Below are 11931 nucleotides of genomic sequence, written 5' to 3'. Positions count from 1 at the left end.
AACGAAAAATTCGTACCTACCTATATTACTATTTTACATATTTTATACATTTTTAGTTCATACAGTTTTCATTCTTCACTGGCTCGCTAATTTTGAATAAAAATATGGTAGTTTTTTATAATTTTTAAATATTTGAATAAGGTAAAGTTGGGTAAGTGTGACGCAAAAATGCAAAGTTCATTTTAAATTTGACAATACTTTTTTGATTTTTTACTTAATATTTTTAGTTTTTACTGTACTATAATGTAGTACCTCTAAATATACATAATTGGAATTGATAGTAAAAAAAGCTATATTATCAATCACCTAAGATAAATATCCTAACCTAATTTATTTTTTAAATTATAAATGTTACAATACAGTACCTAAGCACATTCACACTAAAATTCAAATTTAAAATTAGTTCTAAAATGATACAGGCCATTCAGTCTTACAGGGGTTTTAAATTGCATACCTACATAATAGATATTATTACATGTACCTGTATTGCTATTCAAGTGATTATCACTTATTAGTTATCTTAATACCTTTTCAATGAATTTTTTTTTTTAAATTAACTTAACTTATTAATTGAAGTTAAGTTAACAATATTTGTTAACTTAATTTAAACTTAATAGATTTATTAAAAAAGTCTATTAACTTAACTTTTAATTTAATTGAAAAAAAAAATTAACTTAACTTAACTGAGTTAAAAAATTTCATTAACTTGCCCAGCCTTGTGGCAAACGGAATATTATATGTCTTTAGCTTCTCATATCTAAATATTATAGGCACTAGGTATCAAAAGAAGAATCGATTAGAATTTATTAAGTTATAATTCCTATTCTTTACTGCCTGAGCCGATGGTGTAAATTATATAATATCTTTATTTTGGTGCAAATTTCAAACGTAGTTCAACATTTTTGGTGAAAATTACATAATATGTTGTAGATGCTTACTTAGGACTACTATATAATTTCTGTGAAAACTGACCACAACAGTTAGAACGTATATGGGAAGTACCTATATGACTATAAGTATTTATTACTTGCTTACTCTTATGTTTTAAATTGAGTTCACCCAGAATAAATGCAATAGCGTTCGGCGTATGTCCCGAAACTTTTATCGACATAGGTATTTCAAACATTGATCCGTAATAATACTTATACAAAGTCATTTTACTTATAAGTATTTAATATAAACTAAATGCTATAAATCTGAAGCTTCATCAAATCAAATCTACTTCAACTCGATCAATAGGTACCTATTGTATAAATGCACATGACCACTTACGTTTTTTGATATTTTCAAACTAATGGTAGAAAACATGGCAACAATCAAATGAATATTTCTTTTTTAATTGTATAAAAACATTTTATTTTTTATGATTAATAAGTATAATAAATAAAATATTCAATTCAATAAAAAAAAAATATTTATAAAAGTTACCTTTTTAAGGTTAATAAGACGTATAATGAATAAAATATTGTTTTTAATAAAATAAACATAATTATAAAAGTAACCAACACCCAAATTACTTTCTAAAAATGTACCTATATTAGATTAAAAAATCTATAGTAATAATAATAATAATAATATTTAAAAATCTGTTTATAAAATACTACATAAAATATATTGAAATTAAATAATCGCTGAGCTTAGTATAATATTGAATTTGAATAATTTAAAAGTCTTAATGATCATGATCCTGACCATCATGTGAAAAATGGTCATGATGTGAGTGTTCATGAAATGTATGTTCATAAGATATATTCTCATGATCGAAATGCTGAAAGTTGTCATCTGTGCCGTGGCTATGACTGTGGTTATGACTGTGGCCATGACCTGAAAAGTTATAGAATTATGAATTAATATAAAAATATAAAATCAAACACAAAGTTGTATACTATATAATGTATAGGTATGTAAAATTAAAACCACGGTAGATAATAAAGTTATCAAAATACTATCTCCACACACGTGTAAGTTATTATAAATATGTTTATATATTAGACGAGCTGTAATCTTATGGTTCCTTGTTTTAATCACCGTACATTAATACATTTTGCAACACGATCATTCGTATTGTATGAACATTGTAAATTTTAAAATTTATTATTAATTATAATCGACCTATTATGAAACTTGATGGTAGTCCTTACCTATTATCTGTGTTCGTATGTTGGTTTTTTACGATAACTAGTTCAATGTTTTAGCAAGGTATGCATATTATATTATAATATACCGTACATTGAAAATGCTCATAACTCACTTAATACCTGAATAACCATAAAAACCAACGTAGGTACAATCACAGATACATATTGTTCTTACCATCAATTTTTATAATAGGTCGATTCACTCTAACTTTTAAACTAGCAGAGGTAAACGTGATCTACTGAGTGTACATTTGCTATGTAACGTACTTCGAAGGTGTGGACAACATGTCCACAAAGGGTTCGATGTTTCTCAACCTCTGTATAACGGTGACACAATACCATTAAAATATGCCATACATGACGACCAGACATGTAAGGCTGAATATTTTCAAAACTTGTCATGAAATTAGAAAATTTTTAAATGTTGTTTAATTGAAATGTTTTGAAACTTTTCATTACCTGCCAAAAAGTAATGAATACTATTATTGAAGTGTTAATTTAATTTTAATATATAAATCAAAACGACTTATATATGCGTATATAATATAGCGTAAGTAAACTAAAAATACTCATAACTCCCTTAAAAACGGAAATGTTATCTTAAAAGGCCAAAATAAAAACATAGATTATGTTCTTCTTATCAATTTTCATAATAGGTAAATTCACTCTAATTTTTAAACCAACGATATCAAACACAGCTGAGCGTAAATTTGCTATGTTACGCACTTGTAAGAGACGACAAGTATCTGTCTAGCATCCTACATAATAAATTATTTATTTTGAAAAAATATACAAATGGTATTTAACTTAACTTATCTTATGGTTAAAATAATTTTTCTTATATAAAATGTAATGTTATGTAAATTCTTAATATTTGTTTTATTAGAAACCTCAATAGGTAAGTAAATAAAATATTATATTAGGTAAGTATCAACGTGGAGCATTGGAGCACTTCATTCAATACTTTCAGGATTCCCCATATTGTGGAGATTATTTACAAGAGATAATGTGTTCACGATCCCAAAAAGTGCTGATGAAAAATAATTCAATATTCTTCATTAAATAATGTATCGACAGGTTGGATACTTAATTTTAAGGTTTTCAAGCAATTGAGTTCTCTAAAATATACCGTGGTTAAAAAATGACAAGACTCGACATGATATAGGTTTACTGATTATTCAGTTGGGAAGATGTCGCGACAGTATGTTTGTTAATCATTTTATATAGGTAGGTATAAAACAGATACTAACAAAAAAAAAATATGTATTACCAATATAAATAAAATAGCCATTGAGAATGTACCTCGAAAATATACAAGCGTATTGTATTAAATAATCAAAGGAATTACGAGGTGCACTTGATTTAATATGAAAGTCGTTTAAAAAGTCAAGTCACCGAATTACATTGAACTGCAGGTTGACATAACAAGACATAAATAAATAATAATCCAATAATATTAGCACCTATAACTTCTGTTAAAATAAATGCGGGTTTTATGCATATACTTATGAGTTTGCGATTTAAATCTTAAATCATACTAGATAATAGCTCTTGGGTATTCACAATAATTGACAAAAAAATAAATCGACTACAGAAATAGGTTAGCTAAATATGACTTTCAGCATGAACATTAGTAAGCCACTCATATGATACACATAGGTACTAGGTAGGCAAGATTTTTTCTCCCCAATTATCTATTGAATCTACAACAAGAGGAAATAAAAGTTCACGTGATTTCGGTTCAAACAAAATATAAACAAGGCGATCAGACCACTTAATGCGATGTAATATTGTTATATGATACATACACACACTATTGTTCAAACAACAATAATAATAAGGTAAAAAAATATATATCTAATAGGTATATAAAATTATCGTGTCACAATGTTAGTTACCATACTCCTCCGAAACGGCTTGACCGATTTTTATGTAATTTTATATGCATATTCAGTAGGTCTGAGAATCGGCTTCTATTTATTTTTCATACCCCTAATTGATAAGGGGTTGTCCAGAAAAAAATAAAAATAATATTATTATTAAAATAATAATAGTGTATTATATATTGGTTGCTATTGGTTTATCGGGCATGTTTGTTGATTTGTATTATTATTTTTGTCAATATATATATTATATATAAATGAATGTTTGTGTATAGATTATAACTCTGGGAAGAAGATAGGCTAATTTAAAAAGGTTTAAATGTTTTTTTTTATTCATCGGATTTTAGTACCGATTAGGTTAGGTTAGGAATTTGTATCAGTTGACTATATTAATCCACCGTAGGTGGCATTAAGTAAAAACGACAAACTTGGTATAACTTTGATACTTTAGAGTTAAATCATACACTTAGGTACGTACAAACAGCACAGGATCCGTGATCTATCGCAGGTAGATCGCCTATCTGATAATGTACTTCTGCGAATCAGATTTTTAATTCCGGGCAACAGAAAAGTTAAGATGAATCTAGAACATCACACACCGAATATTAAATAACGCATTGAACAAAGTTTGAGTCATATAAAGTTTGTACATTTAACGGGTAACGAAGTGCACGGGATCAGCTAGTATTATATAAAATTCTCGTGTCACAATGTTTTTTTTATTTATTAAAAATTAAAATGTATCAACATATTACATGTCACAACAAGTTAGTTATAAATAACAATAACAATAACAATTTAATTTAGAGTTATATAATTTATAATATAATATATTGTGTATTTGTGTTATTGATGTATGGAATATGTGGTGTGTGTGTGTGTGTGTGTGTGTGTGTGTGTGTGTGTGTGTGTGTGTGTGTGTGTGTGTGTGTGTTATGGAATAGGAGTTATAGGGAGTGTTATTTTGTTTATTAAGGATATTAAAACAGTAAGAAGGGGGTTAAGTATTGTCACAATGTTAGTTACCATTATACTCCTCCAAAACGGTTTGACAGATTTTTATGAAATTTTATATGCATATTCAGTAGGTCTGAGAATCAGGCACTATCTATTTTTTATACCCTCCCAGACAGCATTTTGTAACAATAATATTATAATAGTATTATAATAACGTTATACTAGTATTATTCGTGATTATAATGTTATAATAATATTATTAAACAAAAAATTTCCGTCTGGGCTTAAGTGATAAGGGTTGTCCAGAAAGAAATAAAAATAATAATAGTGTATTATATATTTGTTGCTATTGGTTATCGGGCATGTTTGTTGATTTGAATTATTATTTTTTGTCTATACATATATTATATACCAGCTGATTCCGTGCACTTCGTTTCCCGTTAAATACACCAACTCTATATGACTCAAACTTTGTTCAATTCGTTATATTTAATATTCGGTGTATGGTGTTCAAAATGTATCTGAACTTTTCTGTTGCCTGGAATAAAAATTCTGATTCGCAACAGTATATTATCAGGTAGGCAATCTATCTGCGGTAGATCGCGGACCCTGTGGTGTTTGTACGTAAATTTATAGTTTAACTCTAAAGTATCAAAGTTATACCAAGTATGTCATATAAACTCCTCCTTAACGGCTGGACTAATTATTGTGAATGCCGAGTCTGTCGACCGATATCTCCTCCTCGTCCACGAAGACGTGGCTTTGTTTTATGTACGTAACTTATATGTGATTACAATACGCTCAATATTTACGTAATTGCGATACATATAATAACAGCGTAAAAAAAATTAAATTCATTGAATGAACACACTGATCTCACGGCAACCAATAATTATTATTATAACAGTTTTAAAACCCATGGCAACCATTTATAAACAAAAATTTCCACCGTATATCTCTAAATCCCCGTTTGTGCACATTCCCTGGTTGGACCTAGGTTGGACCTCATCTCAAATTAATAATTTAACAAATATATTTTTTTATATCATATATGTATTCATATATTGAATGATATAAGTTATATATTAACATTAAAACATAACAATTGTCAATTTATAATTTAAAATGATTAATTTTTTAAAAACATTTATAATTTCAACTCGCATAATATATAATTTACAACTTAATAAAATATATGAATATACACAAAATTATGTTATCAAGAAAAATAACAGAAATGTTTGTGTTTTTGTATTGGATTACTTTAATTTATACTGACATAGTAATATTTACGTATAAACGAAAAATTTCAAAATGTTTTTAACTTGATGGATTTTTTAAAAATTAACTGAGAAAAGCTAAGTTATTTCAACTGTAAATTAAACTAGTTAAGTTAAAAAGTTAAAGAAAAATTAACTTTTTAACTAGTTAATGCCCACCTTTGTATATATATATTATATATTATGTAAAAATGAATGTTTGCGTGTAGGTGAGACCTCTGGGAAGAAGATAGGCTAATTTAAAAAGGGTTGAATTTGATTATTTTTTATTCATCAGGTTTTATTACGGTTAGGTTAGGTTAGGAATTTGTATCAGTTGATTATATTAATCCACCGTAGGTGGCATTAAGTAAAAACGACAAACTTGGTATAACTTTGATACTTTAGAGTTAAATCATACACTTAAACAGCACTGGGTCCGTGATCTACCGCAGATTGATTGCCTGCTTGATAACATACTGTTGCTAATCAGAATTTTTATTCCGGGCAACAGAAAAGTTAAGATAAATCTAGAACATCGCAGGTACACCGAATATTAAATAACTCATTGGACAGAGTTTCAGTCGTATACAGTAGGTACATTATTTAACGGGTAACGAAGCACGGTATCAGCTGCACGGTATCAGCTAGTAAATATATAAATATATAAATTGTCATTAGTTTTTATTTTCTTGTTTTTTTTTTTTTTTTACTCGAGTCTTAGGTAGATACAAAGTACATTATAATCTACGTATCTATGTGTAGGTAATGATTGTTGCAGTCCACACGTCGTTGAATATAATTAAAAACAAGAATCTACCTAATGGGAATGCATTTATTGAAGTGTGAATAAAATATACAGAATTTCGTAATTCGAATAATAATAATTGACATGTTTGATCGTAATTAATGCATGCATAATTCTCGACGATAAACTGAACAACACACATAATACAAACTGTCACTATCTATTTGGAATAAATTATCTTTAACCATCAAAATGTAAATATTTACAATTTTACATAAACCGATTAAAATTAAAAATAAACAACGTCAATGATAAAAAAAAAACTGCTTAGGTTTTAAAACCTAAGACTCGCACCATCCAATTAAATGTATTCGGGAATTAATGTACGACAAGTCTTTTGTCTAAAACTAATCAAAGTACCTAGGTACCTTTTTGACAAGAACTTTAGATTTATGTACGTCTAACTTATTAAATTATGAAACTAGTTTTACTTTAACATTTGAAATAAACTGTTTCGATTGACTATTTGCAGTTTTTCATACGCCAATAAAACAACTAATAATATGAAAAAATATATTTTAAAAATCAAAGATATCTTAATATGGTATGTAGGTACTTTAAAAATATTTACTATTGATTGGAGTTTTACGTTTTATACTTACGCATTAGTACGAAACATATTTTGTAAATTAGTTATTAGAGTTTTGTACATCATTCACATTTTAGATTTATTACCTATAGGTAGTCTAGACACTTGATAAGAACTTAATATTTAAAATACATTAGTGTAAAGTACCTATAAAGTATCTATTGTGTCTGAGAATTCCTAAAATGTGGTTTGACAGATAGTTCTCACAATGGTGTTTTTACAGTTTGTCGACGCCCAATATTTATCTCACCAGTTAAATGTGTACTTACAATAGTTTTAAATACAATTTAAAAAAATGTATGTTCCTTATTTTTAAAAAATTGTTAATGACTAGTTTTACGTTGGCAAATTTGGTGTTGGCGTTAACACTCACAACCATCTATCGTTATAGGTAATATAATATAGGTATACGTTTTCAAGCAATCATATGAGAACATTAGAATTTATTGAAATGAATATGATATTATACCGAACCTGGGCATTAACGAGTCGAAAAGTTAATGTTAAGACAAACTTTTTAAAAATTAGATTTTAATTTGACCGATTTCTATTGATATAAACTCAATGAACAACGAGTTACTTTTAAGTTTTAATCAAACCTAGTCACGATGGTCTATAAATAATTAAATAATCCAGCACCGCAGATCTAAGTAAAAAAAAAAATAATTTGAGACGGCCAACTCGCGTAATTGTATGAAAAAATTGTCCGACCTCTCTGTAGCCCAAACTATAATAAACAGATTCACAAGAAATTTACACGGATTGATCGTTATGCTGCTGTTTAGGTGATACTTTTATAAATTTCAATTTTATCGGAGGATTACAGCACGAGTGATTGGCAAGAGTATTGGAATAGCCATTAATCGAAACACAATTTTTTTCAACAATAACGTATTGTATGCTGTACGCGCCGCGCCGCCGCGTTTGTGCAGGGCACCCGTAACAATCGGACTATGATTTCGGACTATGCATAATTTCCGCCGCACGTCGCGTCGGTTGCCATCGCTATTTCAACAGTGCATGGTAGTCGTCTTTTCCACACTAAAGTGACATTAAAATCTGCACGGAAAAAACCAAACAGTTGTTTGTAGGTACTATACAAATAGTAGGATTGACTGTACATTACAATTGCTATAGGGATAGCTATAACGTTAGTTAGATTTACTGAAATATTATAGTTAATTTATTATAGTTATTCGAACTGAAATATGTTATTTTAACTATATTTTTTAGTTAATGCAAACATTAAAAACTGCATTTAACTATAAAATATAGTAAACATTACCATGACAAATAACTATATTTACATAGGTAGTCATAATAAGTAAATCATTTTAGATATTTTACCTATTAAATAGTTATATCTACTATAATTTGTTTAACTATAATATTATAGTAATTTTTTTTCCGTGTATGTTTCAGTGGCGGATTTAAGGGGGGGAGGGGTACAAAGGGGCCCGGGCCACGCTACTCATTGGCTTATCATCTAGGTTAATAAATAGGGCCGTTTTAAAATATTTGTGTCAAAAAAATTGGAAAAAGACAATGCCCCCTTCCTCAAAAAATCTATATCCACCACTTCTATGTTTGAAACTATTTCAGTACAAGTTATGATCGACAGCGTTAGGTTCGAAAGTTTTCCGACTTGTTGCCCTCTCACACATATAATATATTATAGTTAATACAAATAAATATATTTTTTTTACCAACACAACTATGGTCAGACCCAACTACAAAAATCAACGACCTAATTATGAAGCTTTAACCACCAACCCAGACGTTAAATATTGAAAAAAAAAATGTATATATTGCCACCACGGTAAACCAATTACGTCTATCCATTATGCAAGTATCATTCATCAAAGTAATAAATGGATGGGATGCAACAATACAAAAATGTATTTTTGGCCTCATGCAGCTAAACGTTATCGTTTTCCAGAAACATCCATAAGATATATGCATACCTATATATTATATTATTAATTTATTCAATGCATAAAACAACAAAAATATTATGTCTCCACAGTCCAGAGTTTAACCTCGCCAGATAAGTTAGAAAAGTTATAATATCAAGTAATTTAATTTAATCTAAATGTAAGTAATTGTTTATAATTGTTTGTACTCGGTGAAGTGTGATAATTTAATACAAATAATTTAACTTTAGTAGTGTTATGTTAATATTATACAAATTTAAAATTGTAATGTATATATCTATGTCATCATTATAATATGTTTAGTTGTTGTCGTAAATATGAGTAACCGCCAATCGAAGTTAAATTATTTGTATTAAATTATCTCACAAGTACAAACAATTAGCGAAGTTCTTACACGTAGTTGATGAAGTGTTTTTTTTTGAGCAAATATAATACAACTATGATTGATGATACGTGTCGCATAAACATTTATTTTTTATTATTTTGAACCATATTACTGACCATTTATAAATTGAAAGTAAACTGTAAGTTATTACCACATAACTTTTAACTTAACCTAGTTAAAAAAAAAGTTAACTTAATTCAATTACTAATTATCATTAACTTGTCCTGCCCTGTGATAATATACACACTTTATACATACACATTATTATCTATGATGCCGACCAACATTTTTATATTGGTATGTTCTGCTGATGTTAGACCAGGGCCTATATGACAGGTATCTATCGTAATATTAAACAGCATGACATTTTTTATTACAAATAATTAATGATTCTAGTTGGTGTACTACGTATTTAAAAACCGTTTTGATACTCACTTATCATCTGCAGCGCCAACATGACGGAGAATCCAAGGATTATGGCCAGGAGGTGCGAGAATCCCGACTGTTTGTGTCTGGCGAGCACCTCGAAGAACACGACATACAAGAGAGTTCCGGCGGCCAGGCCCTGGAGAACGACGGCCAACAGTCCGGGCGTCCCATCCACGGAACCATCGTCGCCGAAGTGCACGAGCAACATACCTATGGCGATGCCCACTGGCGTGACGATAGCAAACGTGGCCACGTAAACGACGAGAATGGCCCTCTTGGTCTCCAACCAGGCCAGTTCCAAGCCGATGCAGAAGGCGATGATGAGCTTGTGCGTGGCCACGGCAAAGAACAGGTACCACGTGTCGTCGACGCGCTCTTCCAGCCCGATGGCCAGGCCTTCGAACACCTCGTGAAACGATAGGGCCAGAACGGCAAACAGTCCGCGATACGACTGTCCAGCTGATCTTCTCACTTTCCTCGAAGCCTGCTTTTCCGCATCAGCGCCGTCACACATCGTCTGCCGTCGTTCAGATCCTGGCCTGCTGGTCAGTGCGATTTCCTGGAAAGTTGGCTGGTGCCGTCCCTCACTTGACTCACCAGTGGCCGGTGGTCCAGTAGGTGTCTGCAAATTGGGTGGTCTCGACGGTGGAGTACGCCGCCTCAGGCTCATCGACCGATGCAGTACCTCCTCGCTGGGCTCGTTGTCCACGTACCAGCTGTCCAGCACGGTATGCACTATCTGGTCGATAATAAATACCAAGAAGAACCCGGTACAAAATATGAGGTCACCCAGGTTCTCAGAGCCGGGGCCGTCGAACAGCTGACCGTCGTGCTGCAACTGGGTGACACCCTCCCGGACTTCCGGCTGCAGGTGTAAGAACGTGGTGAACAGCAAGACGCCGCCGCCGAAGCACAACAGCAGTGACACTAGTGGTGACGAATCGGTGGCCGATTCCCCGGGGTGCGAGTGGCCGGGGTACGAGGGGACGCTGGCTTGTCGCGGTGGTTCCCCGTTCGGGTACCACCAGTCTCTGGAAATGAATTTCATGGGTAACACGCCCAGCACGAACGACCCCAGGCCCAGGACGAGCATGGCAATTGTCTTGGTAACCACGATGTGTCCCAAGAACGACACCACCCATAACTCCATCCCGCCGTCTTCCGCCATTCAGTCGTGTTTGGTGTATTCGTGAGATATGCCTTTGCACTGTACTCGGCGTATAAACGCGTACCGCCGCACCTGCTCCGAAATAAATGCCAATAAATAAATTTAAAAAAAAATTGTGACGAAAAAATGAATATTTACCGGTGTGTTTAGTATTATGTCAGAGGATCCCGCGTACGCTGGACCGTTCACTGGAATGCGGCGCTGGATACTGCTAAACTAGTTTCTGTGGTGCAGCGCTGTCGTGACGCGTGGCGGCGGCGACGGGTTACCAGAACCTCCACCACCACCACCCCGCCACTACCCCCGCCCCTATTGCCACCTCCACCTACCGCACTACGACCGTCCTTACTTGCACACCCACTGACCTACCAGAATGTTATG

At 31.8% G+C, this 11931-nt stretch overlaps 1 protein-coding gene across 1 annotated transcript; it reads right to left on the bottom strand.

Moving 5' to 3' along the window:
* Window positions 1–10365: 10365 nt before the first annotated feature.
* Window positions 10366–11550, bottom strand: LOC100169233 (zinc transporter ZIP1-like). The gene has a single exon (XM_029485387.1). The coding sequence runs from the start codon at window positions 11548–11550 to the stop codon at window positions 10366–10368; it is 1185 nt and encodes a 394-aa protein (XP_029341247.1).
* Between the last annotated feature and the right edge of the window lie 381 nt (window positions 11551–11931).

Source organism: Acyrthosiphon pisum, chromosome X, assembly GCF_005508785.2.
Source record: "Acyrthosiphon pisum isolate AL4f chromosome X, pea_aphid_22Mar2018_4r6ur, whole genome shotgun sequence".
NCBI lineage: Eukaryota > Metazoa > Arthropoda > Insecta > Hemiptera > Aphididae > Acyrthosiphon > Acyrthosiphon pisum.
The sequence above is the reverse complement of the archived record's forward strand: the minus strand, read 5'-3'. Positions and strand labels throughout refer to the sequence as shown.

Excerpts from the sequence above, each read along its gene's own strand:
- LOC100169233 (XM_029485387.1), bottom strand. The coding sequence starts at position 11,550 with ATGGCGGAAGACGGCGGGATGGAGTTATGGGTGGTGTCGTTCTTGGGA.